The sequence below is a fragment of the Phocoena sinus genome, chromosome 4 (genome assembly GCF_008692025.1).
Source record: "Phocoena sinus isolate mPhoSin1 chromosome 4, mPhoSin1.pri, whole genome shotgun sequence".
Taxonomy (NCBI): Eukaryota; Metazoa; Chordata; class Mammalia; order Artiodactyla; family Phocoenidae; genus Phocoena; species Phocoena sinus.
The window spans coordinates 23,572,859-23,598,064 of NC_045766.1; the positions used below are offsets into that span (position 1 = coordinate 23,572,859).

Genomic DNA, 25,206 nt, shown 5'->3' on the forward strand with positions numbered 1-25,206 from the left:
GCAGCGGGGGACCAGGAAAAACATCATGGGATGGATTGGGAAAAGTATACAGTTTTTGACCAGACATTGGTACGATCGACTCCAATAAATGTGTTTTATTATAACTGAGAGACAATTTTTGTTGTTGTTGCCCAGAATAAGATAATTACCATTTTAAAATAAAATAATGCACTTTAAATTATATCATCTTTTTGTACTACACTGTTTCATTCTGATAGAAAAGTCACCTTTTTAAAAATAAGCACATAATCCTTAAGGAAAAAAGAGTGATTACAGTTCTTAAGAATCTTGAATTAAAGTTAATTGTCAGATTTTGATTTTAAATAATCATGAACATATTAAAACTTCTTTTAAACTTTAAATTTTCTAAAAATAGATATATCAGTTACAAGCCTGTTTAAAAACTATAGTGGGTTTTTTTTTTTTTCCACTGGTAAAGCACTCACAGGAAAGTAGTATATTGGCGTCACTTAAAAAGCATATATCCAGTATTAGCTTTACATGTGGCTCAGCTTATTTCTAAACACAATTTTGAGTGTACATTTTGCTGTAAAGTCTTGACTCACCATTACAATGAATCTTTGTTTTAAACTTGCTAAATCATTTTTCATCTATCTTTAATATGCAAGTCAAGTTGCTTTTGACTTAATTCATACAAGTTTCTGGATGTGTAGTATTTGTCCACCTAGTCATTGATTTTATATATTATGATACATAAAATTTCCCTTTAATTTGACATATAACAGTGGGAGTTTTGGGACTGAATCAATACCATATCTCCTTCGTTTAAAACAATGTCATTAACACATGGATGTTTGAGAATACATTCTCATTTGGATATCAAGACCTGCATATTTGCAGACCAATTAGTACTTCTGTGAAAGAATTTTTAGATTTAAAAATTGATACTTTTGGGTTTTTGCTTTAACAGTTTGAGGTTGAATTAATAATTTTTAATATATAGTTTCCTCTGTTAAAGATTTATTAAACCTTCATATTTTTCTTTGACCTCTTTTAGGTCAAAAAAATTCATTTTTTCACTATGTAGAGATTTTAGTGTCCACTTAAGTAGGTTTGTTTGAAAACTGAGAAAATAATTATAATCAGCATGAGATAAATTATTTTACTGTTCATGTACTCTGAAGCAGGGCTTTATAGAGCAAAAAAATGTCTTTTTCTATAACTATATATTTATTTATATTCTAGCAGTTATATGAACTTAATTTGAGCTGGGAATGCTAAAGGTGTAATTTAGTGTGTGCCTTGTACCAAGAGCCAATATCCTTTTGCTTTTCCCATTTGTTATTTGCCAACTCTATATGGTGGAGACTGGTGAAATGAGAAATCAGAAGTAGCTATCATAAGCTGAATCATTTTTGCCTGACACTGTAGTCAATGTCTAAAATTGTGTTTGGAGCCTAATAAGGTATCAGATTTTAAAAATAAAGACTTTGTATAAGCCCAGTCAACAAAATGACGACTAAAAAGTTACATATGTTTATTTTTGGCTTAAATATTGGGAAGTAATTGTTATGAAAAATGGGAAGGGCATATCACCAATGTCCCTTATTTCAGAATATTTTGGAAACAGGACTCCATTCATTTAAGGCTTTGGCAATATAATTGCTTTATTGATTCAGAACACACAGGCAGAATTATACATGTCATGAACTATGTGAACTAGTTTGAAGTGTGGTCCAAAGGGATGTTGCCTCATTAAAGGTCAGATTCAATAAAAACTCCATCTGCTATATGTGTACCAGAAAAGCACAGGAGTTGGATGGATTTTTTTTTATTATTATTAACTCAGACCTTAAACTTGTTAATAGTTGTGCATTTTTATAAATTATAGTCATGTATATAACCTTTCAATATCACTACAAAAGTGCTTGGTTTAGGAATGTTTTCTTTTAAAACTGAGATAGTGTGTAAGTTTTTAGATGGTTATGATAACATGTAAGCTTTAAGTTACTGATTTTATATATTTGCAGCTTTCCAGTTAGTTGTGATTCATAATTTAATGTTTTGCATTTGGAAAGTAAAATTAAGTGGGTATTTAGAAATTGAAATCTTTATTTCTGTGAAGCTGTGTTGTGGTTTCCCACCCTCCCTTCCCTTCCCCTCCCACTCCCTTATCCCCATTGCCCCACTCCCTCTTAATGCACAAGGTATTAACTATGCTCCAGGTTACTTTCTTGGTATAAAATTCTGTATTAGTCAGCAGAATAATCTTTTTCTGCACAATTATAGTAACTTAGGTCAAGTGTAGTTTTATTTAGTGGTAGGTCTGAATCCATTTTCTTTAACTGTGTTGTTGTTGTAGGAATTTGCTCGCCCTGATACATCGAATGATAGAGTTTGTTGTACGTGAAGGGCCAATGTTTGAAGCTATGATATGACAGAGAGATCAACAATCCTATGTTCAGGTGTGCATTTTTTTTATTGTGGTAATAACATTTACATGTAACATACAACTGACCATTTATATATGTATAGTTTCAGTGGCGTTAAGTACATTCATGTTTGTTGTGCAGCCATCACCATAACTTTTCACATTTTCCGTAACTGAAACTCTGTACCCCTTAAACAATAACTCCCCATTCCTTGGTCCCTCAGCCCCTGGCAACCACCATTCTACTTTCTGTGAATTTGATTACCCTAGGTACCTCATCTAAGTGGAGTCATACCTTATTTGTGCTTTTGAGACTGGCTTATTTCACTTAGCTTAATGTCTTCAAGGTTCATCCTTGGTATATAGCATGTGTCAGAATTTCCTTACCTTTTAAGGCTGAATAATATTCCATTGCATGTATATACCACGTTTTGTGTATCCTCAGATGTGCATTTTTTAAAAAATACTTTAAAATTAAAAATACTCAAAGAAAAAAGTCCTAAAGTATGAGGTTATTTTCGTAATGGGGTGAGAAGGCAGTTTTAATAATTAGACTAGAATGTGCCTGGGTCAATTTTCCAGTGATTTCCATGGTTTGATTAATTAAATAGCTTTGTCTTTAGCATTCTTTAGGAGGGAAAATATTTTCATTGGTGTTTTTCAATGAAAGAGTCTTTCATAAGCAAAATACGGTAGAATAAATGAGGTTTATAAGAAACTGCTTATCTTCTGAATAGTTATATCTAACACTTCATTTGCAATTTACTTAATGTCATTTAAAAACCACTGCTTTTGGGCGTTCCCTGGTGGCGCAGTGGTTGAGAATCCGCCTGCCGATGCAGGGGACACGGGTTTCGTGCCCCGGTCTGGGAAGATCCCGCATGCCGCGGAGCGGCTGGGCCCGTGAGCCATGGCCGCTGAGCCTGTGCGTCTGGAGCCTGTGCTCCACAAGGGGAGAGGCCCCAACAGTGAGAGGCCCGCGTACCGCAAAAAAAAAAAAAACCCACTGCTTTTGAAATTATATTTTGGGAAGATCTCTCCATTGCCAGACACAGTACCTGACACATAGGGTTCAATAAAACTGATTGTAGGACTCAGCAAGATGCATACATACCTTCTGAGTATTAGTGTCAGTCACAAAGGCAGTCTGGGGTTGGGGTGAGGAAGGGGATAGATAGCAGTGGGTGAGGATTTCTCTTCAGGGATCTTTGCTTTTGGTTTTATTTAGAAGTAAATAGACAAATAATATTTCTCATTTGTTCATATTTACTTGAAGACAGTTCTCCATTAAAGAATCCAATGTTTAATTTTTGTTTTTGTTTGTTTTAGATTCTTATTTGAAAACCAGACACCAGCCCATGTTTACTATAGGTGGAAGCTTTATTCTATTCTGCAGGCAAGTATAATCAACTACTTTGTTTAATTTTGACTCTGAGGTATTAGATCTTTCTAATAACATTCTGGACACTTAACTAGGGAGATTCTCCGACTAAGTGGCGGACGGAAGATTTTCGTATGTTCAAAAACGGATCTTTTTGGAGGCCACCACCATTAAATCCATATCTGCATGGGATGTCAGAAGAGCAGGAAACAGAAGCTTTTGTAGAGGAGCCTAGTAAAAAGGGAGCACTTAAGGAAGAGTAAGATTTTTACCTTTCTTGTTTTATATTCAGAAAAGTTGCTTTAACGGTCACTTTAATTAATGGTCTTAATAAGATGTGTTAACCCTAAAATAAAATGGTTTTTAAAATTTGTGATTGTTTAAAATAGTAACATCTCTTAACATATGCATTGTAATTTAAAAAATCTTGGCAGGTATTATAAGTGTGTGTCCTACTCAACCTGACCTCTTCCTACTGATAAAAATTATTGATGATCTCTTAAGTGATGGTACTCCAGCAGTGGAATACTTTATATTCTTATAGAAATTATTTCATGGCCCTTAGAACTCTTGCCTCTTTGAATGCAACGTAGAGGTAAAGTTATTTTATGGCTTAGTGAAGTCAAATGGGTGACTGCAAAGCTGCTCCATGAAGTGCCGTGTGCGGCCACCATGGAAACATGTTATTATCAGTGCTCAGTCAGCACTGCTTCAGGGCAGTTAGCCTGGTTTAAGAAGCAAAAACAAATTTAACTGTTGAAATGTTTAGAGGAAATTCTGTATACCTGAAGGGGTAAAAAAGGCCAAAATAATTTTTAGCTTATAGGATTATATACTTCACTGTCAATAAATCTTAATGCTAGTTGCATTGATGCATTGTTTGGGAGAGCATTGCTGATAGAGAACTATAGCATTTGAGAGTATATTTGCTTCTGAAGCTGTATGTTCATCATTACTTTTGCCCAGGGATCTGCATACTCAGCCCATAGGCTAAATCTGGCTACCTCCTATTTTTGTAAAAAAATTTATATTTGAACATGGCCATAGCCATCCTTTTACATGTACTCTGTGGTTGCTTTGGTGTTATAGCAGCAAAGCTGAGTAACTGTGACAGAGACTGACTTTCAAAGCCTAAAATATTCACTCTGTGATCCTTTACAGAGAAAGTTTGTCAACCCTTGCTTTGTATCCTGTCCTAATCCTATGCAGAAGTGCTAAAGTAACAAACTTCCTTCAAAGGAGGGTGAAGACCATGAAGGTTCTTCAGTGTAATAGGATAATAGGAGTGGGACATTCGCGAAGACTCTTGAAAAAATGCCTATAATTTTAAATTTACTTAATTTGTAAACTAAAAGTCACTAAAATAATTTATTAGTTCCTGGGATAGTTTTCTTCCCCATATAAATTCTTTAAAAAAAGGTAACATTTGGAATACGTAACACAAATCAGACTTAACACAATTTAGTCTTCAGAGTTTTATCTGAGTGGGTTTTAAAGAAATTAACTTGCGAGCAGAAAGTATAATGGCATTTGAAATTTGTATTTATAAATACTTATAAATTAAAAAATTCGTATTCAGACAGAGGGACAAATTAGAAGAAATTCTGCGGGGGTTAACTCCAAGGAAAAATGATATTGGAGATGCAATGGTTTTCTGTCTTAATAATGCTGAAGCTGCTGAAGAAATAGTGGATTGCATTACCGAGTCATTGTCCATCTTAAAGACACCCCTCCCCAAAAAGGTATGGGAATACTTACTCCTAATGGAACATTCAGTTAAGTAAAGGAGAGGTAATAGTTGACTTCTATTTGAATTGAAATTGGTTTCCTTTTTGAATGAAGAAGTTGACTGAAGAAATCTTTCTCGTGGAGTTTCATTTTCCTTCTGCTTGGGAAACTTATCTTAGTTATTAACACACAAATTATCAACAGATTGAAATGTAAATGAGTTACAACTTCTATCCCTGCCCAAGTCATGGTTGTGGTGATACTGAATTTCTTAAAACCCTTCTCATTAGTTAGGATTATTAAATTATGGCTAAACATTGGCCTTATGCTGTTGATTCAAAAAATTTCAATATGGAAATACTTTCAGTAACGTTTTTTGCTGTTGGTTTTTATTTTTAATCCATTTTATGCTATCTTTTGGTATTCTAGATTGCCAGATTATATTTGGTTTCTGATGTTTTGTACAACTCTTCAGCCAAAGTTGCCAATGCTTCCTATTATAGAAAATTGTAAGTATAGTGATGTAAGTTGATATGCCTGAACTAAAATATTTAAGGGTAAGGAGCTCAGAAAAGAGGATAGTTTTGTTAATTAATACCCTCAATAATAAGAAATAATTTGAATTTCTTCAGTTTGTTTAATATTCTAAAAATTGGATTGTATTCATTGAAGTAAACCACTTTAAGGTAAATTATTATAATCTTTTGAAAGTTTTTCTATCAGTTTCTTGATTAACTATTAATAAAAGAACAAATAGGAAGAGTTAAAAAATCACTTTATTCCTATTGTGTATTTAGCCACTTGTGTAATAAATAAGCTGAAACACTAGAAATAGTGGCCAACAAAGGAAGAAAACAAAGGAGCATTAACTATTCATAGAATCAGTGTTCTCTGATCATCATTGTATTGGTTGTATTTCATTGTTAATGTTTTCCTAGGCAATAGGAAATTATGTTGCTCTATATTGATATATAACTCTTCCTCAGTTCCCCACAATTCCTTTTTGGTGTTTATTTTATGAATTAGGGAAGCTTTTCTTTAGGAACTGGCTCTGAAGGGAAATTTGGAGGTTTGGGCCCTAATCTTAGCTCTGCTATTCCTTCTTTTGCCTTGGACAGGTCACTTACCTTTTCTATTTCCTATTTTATAAAACAAAGAGGTTGGACTAGATGGCTCAAGGTATCCTAGATGTAAAAGTTCCTTGTTAATTAAGGGAACTAGTTCTTAAGGCTCTTCGTGCGATTTTGCAGAAGAAAAATTCAGAATAATAGGAGTTAAAGTTTTAGAGTTTAAACACCTAATTCTTATTTTTAAAGATTTACTTGATTAATTTATTTATAAAATTAAAAGTCCAGAGTGGTTTTCATTGGCTAGCATGTTGAAGTAGATAAGGATTTTTAAACACATTCTATTGTAAAAAACATATTATTTGAATTTCAGTTTTGAAACAAAGTTGTGTCAGATATTTTCAGACCTCAATGCTACCTATCGTACAATTCAAGGCCATTTACAGTCTGAAAACTTTAAGGTACGTTTATTGTTTGGGTATTTTTGCCCTAGTGTTTTAAATGGGAAGTAGGTGCCGGGAAGCACATTGGAGGGCTAAAAGAGTATGTTAAGTAAGTGTAAGACATAACTTAGATGTTTCAGAAATTATTGTTTTAAAATTTACTGCCATTTTACCTTCAGTGTCAAAAAAAGTCTGAAATTTTAAAATATGTCTAGTGTTTTGTTGGGTGTCTGTTTTAGTTTTAAGGGTTTTATTTAAACATTTTAAATATTGGTCTTTTCACAGAAAACACTCAGAAGATCACTTGTTTTGTAGTGGTATATATTATTTGGCTGGATTAGGAATATAGTTATTCATGTTGAAAGTATATTCAGTTGTTAATTTTTTATTAACTCTCAAGCTGTAGACCAATGTTAAGAAAAGCCAAACAGAATACCTTACTTATAGTTGAAAAAATAGATACACTTTCATGGGAAGAATACTCATTAAGGAAATTTTTAGCTTGGGAAGATGCCCAGTGACCCTACCATTTAGGGGATTCAGACAAACAACTCCATCAAAATTTTTTTTGACCTCAAATTTTGACCATAGGACAGAGATTATAGAAAAGTTTAAGGAGGGGACAGGGAGAAGTGTTAGCCAGAATCAAGAAGTACTTCATTGGACCATAAAGAAATTCAGATCAAAATGTGGGCTACCTTGATATCCAGCTTTCATAAGTTTCTAAGCTAGTGTTTCCCAGAATGTGGCCTCATGTGTACCACCAGTGGTATGGGACCTTGATCTTAGGTGACTGAGAGCAAACAGTTACTGTTTATTTTTTTATTACATTTATTCTTAGTTTATTTCCTCTTTTAATGGGGAGGTAATATTGATTTTTTAAAAAAATATTGTAATGATGAATAGATATTTCCCTTAAACTTTAAAAAGAATATTGGTTTAAAGGAAAATTTAGCAAATTGTGATGGTCATTATCATGAGATGACATTGGATAGTTATTGCCCTAAATGATAATTCATTGTCTTTTTCCTGTTAGCAACGGGTAATGACCTGCTTTAGAGCATGGGAAGATTGGGCAATTTATCCAGAACCATTTTTGATCAAACTACAAAATATTTTCTTAGGACTTGTAAATATTATTGAAGAAAAGGAGACAGAGGTAGGTATTCAGTGTATTTGTCCGATTATCTTAAAATTTATTTCTGGAATGCTGTGGAGGTATGATATGTTACAGATGTAACATTTCTTTGTGGAAAATGCCTACTGCTTACCACTAAACAGTGATTTTTGTTGCTGGGATTGCTGGAGCCCAGGACTTGAAATTATATGTAACAGGAATTCTCTGTTTTGTGTCCTTATTATGTGAAAATTGGTGACTTTTTTTATTTGATGACATGAAAGGATTTATAGTATATTGGTAGAACAAAACCAAGTAATAGAGTAATGTATATAGCATGATTTCGTTTTGTTAAACTAAAGATAGCTGTGTAAGTAAACATATACCTGAAAAGATGCACCACAGTGGTAGCAGATTGTATTCATCACCATTCTGTGTTTTTGTTTTTTTAACCTCCTCAATAGTTCCTAAATCCATCATCTTCATTTCTACCATCCTAATCCAGCTATCATATTTTCACTTTTACTGCTCCAACCACATGGTCCTTGTTTCAGTTTCTTAAATATGTTTTCTCCTACCATAGACCTTTGTACATACATGTTCTTTCCTCTTTCTGGAACATCTCTTCTTTATCTGAGACACTTCGGATCTCAGTTTGAGCATAAATTCATTGAGCCTTCTCAGACCTCTTTAGGTGGAACCTACTTATTACACATTCTAATAACACAGTGCACCTCTTTGTTATAGCAGTCATCGTGTATTGTTGTGATTATCTGATTGCCTGGCTCCTTCTCTGCCTCCCTGTCCCCCCCACACCCTAATTGTACTAAGCTCTATGACAGGAGGGACTAGGGCACCAAGGCTCATTTTTGCTCATCATTGTATCCTCAGTGCCTCACATGGTTACCTGGCATAATTAAGTACTTGGTAACTATTTGATAAATATTGCACAGATGAATGCATCTTTGTCAGCTGGATGATAAAAATATATTCTTATTATATCCTCACATTGTACCTGGGAACGTTGGTTGGTTTATACTGGATTGCAAGTTAATCTTTTAGCAATATGACTTTAGCAAGCAAAAGAAAATGTTACAGTAGTATGTGTTTTTATAGGATGTACCAGATGACCTTGATGGTGCCCCCATTGAGGAAGAGCTTGATGGTGCACCTCTAGAAGATGTGGATGGAATTCCTATTGATGCTACTCCCATTGATGACCTTGATGGAGTCCCTATAAAGAGCCTTGATGATGATCTTGATGGAGTGCCTTGTAAGTTCAAATTTCAAACTCATTAAATCTAGCTAATAAGTTTGATTCCAAGCCTCTTTAATTTCCACACATGCTGGTATGGAAAAAGGTTAATTTCTCAGTAAGGTTGTCAGTCATTAACTTTTTTCTGTCTTTTATTTCTGACTTTTCAGAATTGAACAACCCAGTAATACATTTGTGCCAAGAAAAAGGTTTCCTTTCTGGTCACATTTATTTGTTGGGACAGTCAGCCTCTTAAAATATTAGCAGGTTTTTCCTGTCTTGTTAGGAAACTATAGGCAAAATCTTGTGTTCAATTGTATGCATAATCCCAGGTGCTTGGTTTTATCAGTTCTATTTTTATTATTAGTTTTCCTAACTTATAGATTCAGTTTTCCTATTTGCCTGAAATCATTTTTGGAAATAGGAAGTATACATAATCTTTAGTACATTTGGATTATATGTTAAAATATTGAATAATATATGAATTCTGCAGTTTAAACAATAATTAGATAAAGGTACTAAAGTTTCTTTTACTTCCTCAGCTTCTCCATTTGCTTGCAATAACTACCTCTGTGTTCTGAGTATGTGTGTATGTGTGTGTATATATATATATATATATATATACACACACACACACATGCATATGTATAAATTATATTTATACTTATATTTAAAAATTGGACCTCAGGTGCAGAGAGTTGGATTAGTCATAATCCTCGTTCTTGACACTAGCATTATTAGTCCACGTGTGACCTTATTTAATTTTACTTTTTAATAATAAGTGAATACTCATGAGCTCCTTAAGTCATCCTCTAGTAGTCAGAATTAATGGCTCATCTTTCTTCAATAGTGGATGCGACTGAAGACTCAAAAAAGAATGAGCCTATATTTAAGGTTGCCCCATCAAAATGGGAAGCTGTAGATGAATCCGAATTGGAAGCACAGGGTAAGTAAAAATACAATAAATACAAAGCTTTAAAAACTTGAGTACTTAAAATTTTACCACATCATTGTTGTGTGTGTGTACATTTTCCTTTTGTATTTTATAACATGTTTCAACCTTAAGACCCAGTGTTGTCATATTTTATGTCTAGTGGCTAAGTTTTCATTGTGGTTGCTGTTTAAATTTTCTTAGATCCTTCAGTTTGGATGCTTCAAGAGTAATCAGAGAAATCACTAAAAACCTTTTAGGTTAAGCCATTTCAGTAGAAAATGTAGATGGGAAGCTGTACCTATTTGGAAATTTACTTAGAGGTCAGTTTCAGAAAAAACAAAGCTTTGTCTCTCTTATAATGCTTGACTTCTTAGATGCAGTTTAGACCTGCCTTTCATACTTGCTTGGACATGTATCCTAGCACTTATAATCTGTAATTGTTAATTTAGTATTTGTAGGTTCTAATGAAATAAATCTTACCATCTAGCATAGAAATAAGGATGACAACATTAGTTGTCACCTCATGAATTTGAATAAAATTATAGTGTAGGTGTGAGGAAAGAAATACATTTAGTACATAGAAATGGCTATTCAAAGAAAAGATAAATGTAGATAACTTCTGTAATATAAACTTTCAGTTCTAAAGCTGGGCTTCTACTGTGCTGCTGCAAAAATGCTGATTTACCTTATGGAATTACATCCTTTTTTTCCTTCCATTCAGCTGTAACAACTTCTAAATGGGAGTTATTTGACCAGCATGAAGAATCAGAAGAAGAAGAAAATCAAAAGTAAGAATCTAAGTTTCGAATATACTCAGTTTCTTATTGCATATACACTCCCTTTTTCATTAAGAGGTATGCTTGAAATAATAGTGAAGAGGAAAACTTAACTCTTAAAAAAACTTGTTTTAAGAGGATCATTTTTAGTTCTTCATTGTTTTTCCAGTGAATAAAGAGCTTTTGCTTTCTGGTTTTGACGCATCTGGTTTCACTTTGCTTTTGAGTTTGTTTTCCTATGCTAGGTTATACATTCTTACTTTGTAGTTACTAAACGGTCAACTGCATTTATTTTAAATCTTTGTCATCAAGTATTGTTTTGGCTCCACAAAAAGTGTTTGTTTTTTTTTTTTTTTTTTTTTCTAAAAGTGTTTTTTAAAATGTGAATGGGAAGGTTATGCTCCTTTTTGGGGGGAATTGTGCATTGCTAAGAAAAATAATGCATTATGACCGTTACGTTATTTAAATGTTAACGCCTCAGAAGAACTAAGAATAACTAAAAGAAAAAAACCATTTTACCTTTATTTTATGGAGAAATTATAGTTTCAGTTTTGCTCTTTGGTAATTACCCCCGGTTGATTTTGAGTTTAACACTGAATGTGATTATAGGAATTCCTGCTCCCAAATTCTCCTGGAAGTTTATGCTGGTAGTTTTTTTTTTTTTTTTTAAGATAGCACTTGACACCTTTAAAAATCATTGCAAAAAAAGTTAATTTTTTTTAATAGGGAAAGAGATGGCATCAAAGCAGAGGTTTCTGGTTTTTGGGTTTTTAAAAAAATCTTCTTTTATTGTTTTCATATGGAAGAGTGCACAAAAGGAAAAGTCCCTTTGTGTCCCAGCACAATTTGAGCATTTGTGTGGATTCAATAAGTGGGTGTTAGCATTTAGATTTAAGGCAATATGATTGATCAGCATTTGTGGAAACAGTTTGGTATGATGACGAAAACTTGGCAATGGTGATGTCTTTCCAGAAACAGTGTGATCAGAACAAGTCAGCAATGATTATGACATCATGTTTACAAAATATAGATGTGGTTCGCTGAAGGAAGTACCTCTCTGAGGCTGTTTAGGAGTACAGGAATTGGAAACAGTCCAGTTTGTTTTCATTTTTATGTCTGCAATCCCATCATTAGTAATATCTCTCACCATTGTAGAATCACTGCTTTTTAAAATGAGTATGTGTATTCATAAAATAATTATTTAAGGGAAAGGAAGGGTAGAAAAGCCATTGCAGAACCCAAATATTGTTCAAGCGGTTTTGTTTCTAAAGGTGCTAATTTTTTTGCATTGAATTTGATATTTATGTTAATGTTTGAAATGTGATGGTAATTGTACATTCATACAGTGAAGCATGGATCACTGAAAATATAATTTATGTTTTTGATTTTTCCTAGGAGCTCCAAATAAGTCATAATAACATGAAAATAACTTTTGGAAAGCAGGGAAAAAAACTTTTTCACATATTACTGCTTTCTGGTCCTTGAAATTTTCTTGCGCCTCACTGCTGCTCTCTAGTGGCTGAATCCAAAATGCCTTTTTACCAAGGAGCTGCTTTTTTTGGGCGGGGGCGGGTCGGGGTGCTGCATTGGGTCTTCGTTGCTGCGCACAGGCTTTCTCTAGTTGCAGTGAGTGGGGGTTACTCTTCGTTGCGGTGCGCGGGCTTCTCATTGTGGTGGCTTCTCTTGTGGAGCACGGGCTCTAGGCACGTGGGCTTCAGTAGCTGGCTTGAGGGCTCTAGAGCACAGGCTTGGTAGCTGTGGCTCCCGTGCTTAGTTGCTCCGCGGCATGTGGGATATTCCCGGACCAGGGCTTGAACCCGTGTCCCCTGCATTGGCAGGCGGATTCCCAACCACTGTGCCACCAGGGAAGCCCTGGAGCTGCTTTTTGACACTAGTAATTATTGTCTTTGCGGCAGAAGGGTGATTAAAAAATATATATAGCACTAAGTAATGCTTTGGAGAAAAGTTCCAATAGTAATTTAATTCGTTTGTAATGAATTCTGTATGGGTTTAGTCTTGAATTTCCAGTTCTTTACAAGAAGAGCAAGATGAGGCTGTGATGAGATCTGAACCTAGAACTGGTAACTAAGAGCTAAAGTCAAAGCCAATTAGAACAGATCACTCAGGCCTTACAAAATTTAAATAGCAGCTGTAAAGTATGTGTGTATTTTAAATTCTCAAATTGTAGTGTAGTTCATTTTAAAAGTCTTAAATAATATGATTAGTGTTTAGTGTCTAGCCACCTATATTCTTTCTCTGTATGTATAAAAACATGCATATCTATTTAAAGCATAAATTATGTAATATTGTACATACTATTCTGTGACCCATGTTTTTCACTCAAGTATCATGGGTTTTGTTATTCCATGTTAGTCCATATGTTTATCTGCTCTGTATTCATCTGTGGTTGAAAGCAAGCATTCAGATAAGTGTACAAGGAAGTTTATCAAGGAATATTTCAAATTGCAAAAAAATTTTTTTGAAAAAATTGTAAATAACAGGCTGGAATTGGTTAAGTAATCTCCATTGAATAGATAACACAGTTTCATTAGCTGTGTTGCATCTTTTTTGATTAACTCTTTCCAGAATAATCCTTCAGTAAATAATCTGTATTTACACACACACACACACACACACGCACACACACACACTTTAACCACTAAAAACATCTGAGACACTTGTAAAACTATTTTGCACCATAAAACAAGAAATTCTCATTCTTATAAAAAATTAGCTAAGAACTGCATTTAGGAAGTTTCTGACAAATTAATGAGAAATATTAAGTAAAAGTTTATTTCTGAAAAGAATATGTTTTTTAATCGTTGGTTTTGACTTTTTCCTCTTTTTTTCATCACCTGAGTATTGTATTGAGTTGTGCCTATATGTGCTACTAATGATTTGTGGGGCTCTGAGAGTATAAAGTGTGAAAAGTATTTTATTAGTATTCTAGAAAGGATCTTTAGATGAGAAGTTAAAAAGCTAGTACTCTGTTTTTATCTACCTTGCTTAAATTTTTCTCATTCAGTGTGTGACTCTAAAATAATTAAAATTTTATTTGGAAAGGATTTGGTTATAATTGTTTTTATATTATTATGAATAGTTTTAAATATATACTAAAAGAGCTCCTCTTATTCATGGTAGAGGGTTAGTACTCAAATACCAATATATAAGGGCTTATCAGGTTCAAATATTAAGGGAAAATGGCATATATTCTAGACTGTGCCAGTAATGTTCATATCACAGTATTGTTTATGAGGAATTTTGTTTGTATATACATAAACATTTTGAGTTTGTACATGGAAGACTTGTTTTGCCCAGATCCAACATTTACACTCAAAAGGCCCAGTCCCAGAGCATACAACTTTTTTTTTTTTAAGTCCCATCATTCTTTGTGCTTCAGGAACATTGAAGAACATTTGTTAATCCTATCCTGGCAATGATGAGCAGCTTGTCATAGTTGCTCCCCTGTCTGTTTCTACTCGATTGCTTGTGGAAGGACAGGAGAATTTTTCTTTGTTGTATCCTTAGCTATGGTAGTCACTTAGTTTATCATTTTCTTTTTATCTGACATAGAACCAATACAACTTTCATAATCAACTATGACATGAATACTAATGTGTGCTAAAATTTAAAATTAATACACTGTTTTGTTCTTAGGGTTATGTGTTAATTAGATACGGTCTTTTACTTGCTGCAAAGAAACTCTGTGACTCAAACTTATGTATTCTCTAGCTTACAGGCTCTGCTGAAGGAAGGGTAAACATTTGGCTTTTTAAACATTAACCATCATGAAATCACTCTGAACTACGAAGTATGCAGAAATCACTGATTGATTAGTCATTTCATTTAACTGTTGCAAGGAAAGTTTGTGGCAGAATGAAAACCACAGAAATAACATTAACATAAGCAGAATTTTTAGAAGTGTGATTATGTTGAAGCTCAGATTTTTTCTATGGAGGAAACATAAGAGTTTTATAAAATTGTTATTTGATCAGATATTTAGTAAAAAATGTTTTAGTGATGAATTGTCCTCTTAGGTTTTGTTAACATTATTTAAGCTCTAAGGCAGTGAAAGATCAAAAAGCTGTAATGTAAAATGTAATTTTTTTCCTTGCTGTCGTGACATACAACGTATTCTGCTTATTTATTTCCAAAGTCAAGAAGAAGAAAGTGAAGATGAAGAAGATACTCAAAGTTCCAAATCTGAAGAACATCATTTGTACTCTAATCCAATCAAAGAAGAAATGACTGAGTCCAAGTTCTCTAAGTACTCTGAAATGAGTGAGGAAAAACGAGCTAAACTCCGCGAAATTGAGGTTAGTATGGCATTGAAGTTTAAACTGCACTACACTGGCCTTCTTTCACTTTTCCCACCAAACTGTGCTTCCTCTTAGCATCATACCTTGGTCCATACTGTTCCCTCTCTGCCTGGAAACCTTCATACCAGCTGTCTTCCTTCAGGCCTCTTAGTTCAAGCATCTCTTCTTTCTGTTACGATTTTACATGTGTTGTGGTTTGTGTATTTTTTTTTTTTTCTTGCTTGCTTGTTTAGTGTGTTCCCCACTAGGCTGTGATTTCTGCAAGAGTAAGGGACCATGTCTGTTGTCTGTTCATCATCATATCTCCAGTGCCTGGCACATAGGAGATCCTCTGCAGATATTGATGTAATGAATAGATTATATCTCACATTATGAAATCCATCACATGTTGAGCATAAATAGTATGTAACAAAAAAAGTGAGATGTTTTCTGACACGATCAAGTTATGTATACATGGTACTGTAGTAGGCTCATTTTCACTGTCTGCATGATTAATGGGGAGAGAGTAGATGTTGATTGGGGCTTAACAATAAGAAGGGGAATAACTTATGCGGGAATCCAAACTCTCAAGACTTCTCTCTCTCCATTCCCTTTTCTATTATAGTGCCTTTTTAAAATTACCAAAGGTATTCAGACACGTCAGTGAGGGGAGGGTTGTATAATGGGAGCCTTCCTTATTTCTTGCCCCAAGGTGGTGGAACATTACCAGTAAATATTAGCAGTCAAGTAGCAGTCCAGAATCTCAAAAGTGTACGTGAGGGTGAATTTTAATACTTTGTCCGTTCATTTAACAGTATTTTATATGCCTACTGGTTGTCAGTGCTTTTCCTCTTACTAACTTATAATACCTACCACCTTAATTTCCACTTCTCCACTTACTCACTGCTGGGCCGGTACAAGTTCTTGCCCACCTCTTTCTCGATATCACCAAGCCAAAAAGTTAATAGAGAAAACGTTTTGTTTCAACCTTACACAGAATCAGTGTGATGTCAATTTTAAGTAGAGAGGAGGGATTTTCAGAGTTAGTAAGTTGATTCATTTTTCCTGAGGTATATTCATATACTTTCTTTATAAAATTGTAGGGGAATAAGATGTTGTGTTATCAGTGAATGTGCTCACCCGTGGACCTTTTTCAAGCTGCACATGGCCCTTAACTCTCAGAACTTCTCCCAGTCTTACTGAACTCTGCCTTACTGACCTGATGGATCTATTGGAGTAGAAACAAAGATTGAGTTCAATAAAAAATGTATTTTCTTGATAATTGAATTACCCTCTTATAAATGCCAAAACAGACTGTTTCTAAATGTTCTGTTTTCTTATTGACTTGAAAGAAAACCATGTGATACAACTTTTGTTAATTTGGATGGTTCTACACTGTATATGTATATACTGATTTGTGCTATACATGCATACACAGAGGTGCACATAGCAACACACTATATATATATACATTTCCCTACTTTATATGTTCTTTGAGAATCTGGCCTCTCTCTTTGTTAGATACTCAGCGGTGGTTCATCCTACTCTCAATAGTGGCTACCCTGTCGCAATTTACTTACCCTTTTGGGATTTGGACGTGAGCCAAATCCTGATTTTAAAATGTAGATCTTGGGTTTGTTATAGAATTATCTATTCTTCTCCCTTATTTACTCTGAGATTTAGTCGTGTGGAGTAAAGGTCCACAACTGGTGGCAAATATGAACTAGAACTCAGGGCTCATGAGCTTTATTCATGTGCGCTCTCTTCTCTGCCCCTAAATTCAAATGTCAGTTTCTGAATTTAGAATTCAGTGAGTACCTTTTTATTGGAGAACCCTTAAATAAAGAATTAAGTTCTAATTAGTTTTATTATATACTATAGTATATATTAGTATGTATAATGTATATTTATAGTGTAGTTTTTCTTTCTAAAGCTCTTTTCTTCCCCACATGTGTCGTAATAAAAGATGTCTATAGCTGAATCTTTTTTTACCATGGGATTAATAGAAACCAAAGGATTTGTGTTATAAAATATTGACATTCTCTGCAAAGCACTTAGAAAACACGCAGCCATAAATTACAGTATTTACTGGAAGCAAGTTCTTAATCTTTCAGATTCTGCTTAGAGCAGTGCCTAGGCTGGCATTTTCTTTTCTCATTCTGCTGTTGTCTCCATTTCTATCAGTAAGGGTTGGAGGAGTGGAACACTAGGTGGGGAGCCAGGTGAAGGGTCTTCTTTGTTGTTGAAGTAGAAAGATCCCTTTTCTGCCCTCATCCCTGAGGAAAGAGTGAATAGTTGAGGGGAAAGGTGATATACTTGGCACTGTCCCAAGGCAGCCAGGGGATAGATGGCTAACAAGCCATTCCATGGGCTACTGTCTTTTGAGTTGGGACCCTTTGTGACCTGTTTTCTGGGCGCCCTGGACTTGTGCTTGTGCCTGAGTTAGGCCACATCAGCAGGAACTGTAGCTAGGGATTTTATAATGATCTTCAAAAGGTGCTCTAGGAATGCCTTTCTTTCACCAAAGTAGCATTCAGGTCTGTTGTTTGACTCTTGGATGCTTACCTCTTAAACTGATTTACCACAAATTAGAACCGTCATTTTGTCAAGTCATCTCGTGTGGCTGTGCAGAGAGCACGTGGAACCAATGTCTGATTACTTGAATTCTGCATAGTTGGGCTTGTCTGACAAGTGGCCTTCCGATGAGGGGAGTTACACATTGATGTTATATTTGACTGAGTCCTTAATCAGTTACTGTGTTTTTTATGTTTTATGTTGCTATACTTATGCTTTTCGTTTTATACACTTGTTTCAGAGAAGAGAGTTTTTTTTTAAAGGAGCAAAGCACTCCTTGAGAAGCTATAGTGATAAAAGATTTATTTTAAATATGTGTTATTTCACAGCTCAAAGTTATGAAGTTTCAAGATGAATTGGAATCTGGAAAAAGACCTAAAAACCAGGCCAGAGCTTCAGGAACAAGTAGAACACTACAGAGATAAACTTCTTCAACGAGTAAGGAATAAGTATATGCAGTAATATGCATTTCCAGAGTTATTTGTTTGACTGCCTACAATATTGATATATTGGCATATTTAAGGAAAAGAATACTTCAACATTATATCCTTTGTCTACATGCTGAATATTGGTAGCTAATTCGGAACATTTGAAACTTGACGTTTTACAGTTATTTCAGCGTGGAAAGCAGTCTAGGGCAACAGCACACTGTTTTATTCCTGATACTACCTGTGGAGCATGAAATCTGCTAAGAACATGCTTTCAGAACTATAGAAAGAGTCACATTTGTGACAGTGAGACACCAAGAACCCTGAGAAGTAGCACAGAGTCAGAGATGGTGTTAGGGTTTGGGAATTTCATTTAGGACTCCTTTTCCATTGTGTCCAAGGAGGGACAGCAAGTGGTAGAATATCTCATCTGTGAATTCTAAGCTTTTGAGGGACCTCGTATTCTTTTTTGCGTACATGGGCCTCTCACTTTTGTGGCCTCTCCCGTTGTGGAGCACAGGCTCTGGACGCACAGGCTCAGCGGCCATGGCTCACGGGCCCAGCCGCTCCGTGGCATGTGGGATCTTCCCGGACCAAGGTCCGAACCCGTGTCCCCTGCATCGACAGGCAGACTCTCAACCACTGCGCCACCAGGGAAGCCCAAGGGACCTCGTATTCTTATACATAAAAAAGTGTGTAGGGATATACAGAGAATTTTAGAACAAGGAGGCTTACATGGTAATTGTTGAAAGAACCTAGGAATTTTATCGGGACTGCTATTAATTTTTACCTGTATCTTGACTGTCATTACAAATAAAAGATTATAGAGAGAAATAGAAACAACTAGAAGGGAGCTTAAAATCATACAAACCTATTAATGGTGACGGGAGCACAACAGTGTGGTAAAGCAGCTTGTTGCTGTACAACACTGGACTCCTGGTGCCACTGTCTGCTGTGCACTCCCAGGCACGTCACTGAAACCTGCTTTTACTCTGTAAAACTGGGTTGATAAGTCCCAAATTTGCAGGATTGTGAATTAGATAATAGCTATATTAACTCTTTACTATTGAATTAAAATGTTTAAAATACCTTGAGTGTTTTAACTGTAGTCTGATTCCTATGAAAGTGTCAATCAGGAAAATGTATCCTACAGGTCACCAGAGGAAGTCAGTCTCCTCAGCATCACTTTTTAAATTTGTGCTCAGCATGTTGTATTTGGAAAAAAGATAAATGAGTTTTTTTGTTTTTTTTTTTTAAAAGATGTTATGTGTCTGAACCCCACGAGTCCCTTTGGAGATAGTGGTAAATGTTTGATCTGCGTGGAAGACTACACCTTGAGATGCCCACTGGGTCTAATGTAGTAATACATGTATTACCATTTTAGTCTCCTTGCATTCCATCGTTGTAATTGGAGGGAGGAATGTACTTTTTGAAGGTACATACTAGGGGTCAGCAGACTATGGCCATCCCCTCATTTTTGTAAATAAACTTATTAAAACACAGCCATACCCCCTTCACTTATTATCTGTGTATTATCTACTGTGGCGACTAAAGCAGTAGAGTAGACCGGTTGTGGCCCGCAAAGAAAATATTCACCACCTGGCCCTTATGGAAAACATGTGCCAGCATCTGATGTAGGCTTTTTATCAGATATCAGTTAGCTTTCTTGATGCATACAAATCATAGAGAAATTTAATTCCTGTTAGTGGAAAGCTAAGTTGGCTTTGTGGGTTCATTGTCTATAGCCACTCCTTTAATTATCAATAGAAATCATAATTTCAAGTGAGAAGTGGCAGTTGTAGCAGTTGGGGATAAGCAAATAAGTTATTTTTTGGTTTATATAATTATATAGTCATGTAGTCAGTTTGTACTTTTATAAATTAGGATTTAACATTTCCAATATGATTGGTACTTGTTTCTCAATAGTATTAGTATTGAGTATTAATAGTATTTTAATAGTATTTTCTGATAGTATAGTATTTTCTGATGCACGAGTATTGTGAATAGCTCTTTCTCCTTTTCAGCATATTACTTTGTAAGGGCTTTTCTTTGATTAAATCAACTTGCTGTACCGTTAGAATCACTATTGACAATTTTATTGCAGTCTGAGTTGGAAAGGTTCTGTTAGCTTTTTCCAGTTGTTTTTTCAAATGGAGGGACAGCACTCTAGGTAGTAGCTGAGAGAGCCCTGGCTCTGGAGCTTTGACTCAAATCCTGACTTCACCATCCTGTATGACCGCAGGCATGGTACTTAGCCTTTCTGAGTCTCATTTTTCATCTCTAGAATGAGGATAATGCTATTCCTAGGCATGTTTCGAGGAATTACATGAAATGGTATATGGAAAATTGTTTATTAATTGCTTGGCCTGTGGTAGGCACTCAGAAAATGTTTAGCTGCTGTCACTGGCATCACTATTATTATTCAGTATAAGTAGAAGAGTAGAAGAAATGACTGGTTTTCTGGAAGAGTAGGTATTTAAAAAAAATAGTTATACCTTCAGTAGTAATTTAAAAAATAGTTAACTAGAATAGAGGCAATATTGTTTCATAAATGAGATTAACCAGGTTGGTGTTTTTAATGGCTAAATACTTTCTCTTTAAAAAAAAAAAAAAAACAGGAGAAAGAGAAAGAATTAGAAAGAGAACGAGAAAGAGATAAGAAGGATAAAGAAAAATTGGAATCTCGATCCAAAGACAAGAAGGAAAAGGATGAGTGTACTCCAACAAGGAAAGAAAGGTATAACATTTCTCATTTAATGCCTATACTGGTTTCAGGATTTGGAATCATGTTTCATTTTGTAATATTTTCATCACTGGTGCCAACAAACTGGAAAAGTATTTTTGTGTATGTGGTAAACATGTTTGGCCTCTGCCTGCAGGAGGCAGAATTAGCTGAGAGATGGGGCAGTCAGTTGGCACTTGGCTTAGTTATCTGGGACATCATCCCTTTACATGGTTCGTATGGTACCTTAGCCTTAGTTCGGTGCAAGAATTCAGTTACCGTATTAGGTATCAAACCTAAGGCTTAAATAACTAAACAACTTGCTAGATCTTACCTGTTGCCTCCAATATAAGCTTTTCTTCTGTGCTGAGGCTGATATCTGTAAACTTGAGTCTCCTGGTCCTGTTTGTAAAGGGAGTTTGTGTATATAGGCCATAGGGACTTGGTCCTCACTTTAAGGCTTTATTCTAATCAAAATCATTTCTCGTTTAGTTTTTATTCCTTACTTGCACAGTTCCTAAATCTCTGATTAGTAGAGAAAATTACTTCAGTTAAACAGAATTGAGGTTTTCCTAATAAAAAACCAAACAAATGCCAAGAGAAAAAAATTTGGCTCAGTCACCCTACATATAGTTACAAATAACAGTTATACTAATTGGTTAAGTAGTAAATCTATCACTTTTTTGTTTTTTATTATTATCTTGATATAATTTCAGATTTATAGAAAAGTTGCAAGAGTAGTATAAAGAATTTCCCAGATATCCTTCCACCCATATTTCCCCCAATGTTAAAATATTTCCCCTTTTGCTTTATTTTCTTCTTCCTCTTCCTTCCCCCCTTGTCCCCAATCATTTAAGAGTAGGTGCCTACATGATGCCCCGTTTTCATACTTAACTACAGTAAAAGTTTCAAGATCAAACAACGACAAAAAGTTTCAAGAGCAGGAAATTAACATTTTAAAAACACGATTGTCTAATCAGAGACCTTTATGAAATTTGGTCCATTGTTCCAATAATCTTTCTTAGAGCAGGAGAAAATCTAATTTAGTTGAATTCAGTTTTTGTCTAGATCAACCTATCTTTAAGACTTATTTGTTCTTAGTATAAAAGGCTTTGGATGTTGTTGGAAAATAACATTAATAAGGTTAGTGAAAATAAAGATAGTGTAAGCTGGTAGGAATTAAAAGCTAATTTAGTAGAAGGAAAATGAATACCTGATCCTTTGCTCACTTATGGAATGTTTTGGGGGCTTTGTTCCATAGGAAAAGGCGACACAGTACATCCCCTAGCCCATCTCGCAGTAGCAGTGGTAGACGAGTGAAATCCCCATCACCAAAATCGGAGCGATCAGAGCGTTCAGAAAGATCTCATAAAGAGAGCTCACGGTCCAGGTCATCTCACAAAGATTCTCCTAGAGATGTTAGCAAAAAGGCCAAAAGGTAAACGCAAGTCATTTTTTTGGTAATATTTGAAATGCCAGTTTCCTTGTCATTCCACCAGCTTTTGAAAATAATTTGGTTGGCAGCCATTTTTTAAAGGATCTTAGAAAACCAAACAGATATACTTTCATTTTAGAATCTTCCTTCCCATCTCACCACCCCAGCCTTGTCATGACTAAAGCAGAAGAAAGCTTCCAACAAGGAAAGACCAGCCAAGAATTTTAAACATCAGTTTCCTGTGGAGTAGGGATAGCTGCTTTCCTTTCCTTTCTGTTCTTTAGCTTCTATAGAATATTCTTTGATTTTTGTCAAGGCTGAAAGAAAAATACATTCTCCCTCCCCACCCAACAGTAATCTTATTAGCAAGTTCTTGGGTAGAGACTTATGGACATAGATACCATTTCTTCAGTGTTTAATTTAGTGTTATATACCTTTCTCCTCCTAGTTCCAGAAAGGTGGTTCAGAAATGTTTTATTTATCTAGTGTTTTATAGAAGAATTTTTCTGAGAGCTAAAACTGCTTTTTATCCTAAAACGTTTTTATTGTAACCATTTTTAGTAAAATATTTATACAACAGATGAGTCTCTTTTTCTAAATGGTGCTTGTGCATATATTTATATACATGTTCATGAAAATTATATATATGTATATATAATTATTTGTTTTGGTAATTTTCATGAATAGCACTTACAGAGTTATGCTGTCTTAAATGATTTCCTCAAATGATATTGCAGTAGTTGGTTCTTTTCCCTTCAAGAAGATAGGCTGCAAAGCTGCTGCGTTTAAAAGTTTGTGAATGATCTTGGATGCCATTTGAAGTTTGGCTTATAATAATCTGGGAGCTTGTTAAAACGCAAATTCCCAGTCCCTGCCTCTTGAGATTTTGATTCAGTAGAGCAGTAGTAAGGCTCAGGAGTCTGTCTTTCTAAGCATGCATACCACCAATGATCACTGATGCAGCGCCTAGGAAGTACAAAATCTGTGTGTGTGTGTGCACACGGTAGGCAAAGCATAAACTTGGAAAGTTTTACATCCTTTTTTATTTCAGTGACTTTCATTGTGCTCTCTTAAAGATCACTTTAGATAATTTAAGCATAGTCAGTTTTGATCACATGAGTACTTTGGTTAAATTGTTTTGTTTGTTTCCTCAGATCTCCATCTGGTTCAAGGACACCTAAAAGGTCTAGGCGATCACGGTCTAGATCCCTAAAAAATCAGGGAAGAAATCCAGATCCCAGTCCCGATCTCCACACAGGTCTCATAAAAAGTCAAAGAAAAACAAACACTGACATAAATTTTTAAGATGCTGTCACTTATTGGAAATGCGATTTTGTTTTTGTGCCTGAACAGTCTGTTTTTTAAAAAAAACAAAAAAAACAAAAAATCTAATGAAAGAGCATTCCTGGGTTTTTCTTTGTTTGTGAATGCATGTGTAAACTCATAAGTAACTGCATCTGTAGACCTGTCGTTGTTTTTATATTGTATAAATTACTTTCATTGTGGCTGTTTCTCAAGATGAGATTTTTATTGTGCTAATGAACTTCATCAAAAATGTGTATAATGGATCTGCTGGCAGTAGTAATATTTTGTTTTAGGATGTTGTGACTTAGCAAAAAAATAATACAGATGTCTTCCCCCCTTTTTGTAGCTTTGACAATTTGAATTAGATTTCAAATAAAATCTGAACAGAAAACTATAAACGTCGTTTTTTTGCCCTATCGATGACATCAAGTCCTTAAAGTCCTACTTAAGTGAGTTTAGCACTTCTGCTGTGTTTCTTATACCTAATGCACTTTACAAGCTCCATTGGTCAGGTAGCTAAAGTTTTATATTTACTAAGATGACTGTCAAAATTTAGGGACCTGAGACTCACATTTGGTAGGTTTGCCAACCAGTTTCTTTGGTAAGGTTCCCTTAAGTAATACTAGTACCCAGAGATCAAAAGACTAGGCAAATGTGGTGTAGTCTTTTGTTAATGCAATGCCTGGTTAGAATATTTTTTTCTTTTTTCAGAGAAGCAATATGGTTTCAATACACTTAACCCGTGTCCTGAGCAACTACTTATTTTCAGGGAAAAATTAAATTTCCATCTTTCGATTTCATCTTCTCTCATTAGAAAAGTTTACTTAAAAGTTTTCTAATAATAGTTGGCCATAGAATTTTTTTTTGAAGGTTACCCTTTTACAGCCCTCTGTAGGCTGTCTTTCAAACACTGGTATCAGAATATTTCTACAAGGTTCAGTGTAAAGCACCTTTGTTGGGTTTTTTTTTTTAAAGAATTTAGTTTTAGGTTTAGCTTTAAGTAAAATTTAAAAATAAAATAATTTTCAGGAAACTTAACATCCAGTGGTTTGTAAATTAAAGGTGCAAAAAGTTGATTTAAACCATTTGCAGAGTTGAAATCTGTAATACAGTGGTAATAAATTGCAGTATGAGGAAGAAATAAGAAAACTTGTGTAATGTTGAATATAATATTGCTATAATGTAATAAAGGGTTATGTAGACTTGAACTGACACTACTACTATTTGTGAATCTTGCTTTCAGTTTTTCATTTAGGCACTTTATACAATGGTTTGATGTTTTTTTCCCCCTCTTAATAGAGTAGAAAACTGTTCTAATAATGGATTGTTCTGAGTTAGCTTGTTTTTTAAA

At 34.8% G+C, this 25,206-nt stretch overlaps 1 protein-coding gene across 1 annotated transcript in view; it reads left to right on the plus strand.

Annotated features, from left to right (window-relative positions):
• U2SURP (U2 snRNP associated SURP domain containing) overlaps window positions 1-24,171 on the plus strand; it is a 52,436-nt gene extending 28,265 nt beyond the window's left edge. The window contains 18 exon segments of the mRNA XM_032630128.1: window positions 2,324-2,395; window positions 2,397-2,426; window positions 3,722-3,788; window positions 3,869-4,032; window positions 5,353-5,515; window positions 5,931-6,010; window positions 6,942-7,029; window positions 8,048-8,170; window positions 9,245-9,401; window positions 10,234-10,329; window positions 11,039-11,105; window positions 15,250-15,409; window positions 18,295-18,359; window positions 18,361-18,403; window positions 21,012-21,130; window positions 22,377-22,553; window positions 23,705-23,754; window positions 23,757-24,171. Coding sequence (XP_032486019.1) covers window positions 2,324-2,395; window positions 2,397-2,426; window positions 3,722-3,788; window positions 3,869-4,032; window positions 5,353-5,515; window positions 5,931-6,010; window positions 6,942-7,029; window positions 8,048-8,170; window positions 9,245-9,401; window positions 10,234-10,329; window positions 11,039-11,105; window positions 15,250-15,409; window positions 18,295-18,359; window positions 18,361-18,403; window positions 21,012-21,130; window positions 22,377-22,553; window positions 23,705-23,754; window positions 23,757-23,842 — 1,807 coding nt within the window. The 3' untranslated portion in view covers window positions 23,843-24,171.
• The last annotated feature ends 1,035 nt before the right edge of the window (window positions 24,172-25,206 follow it).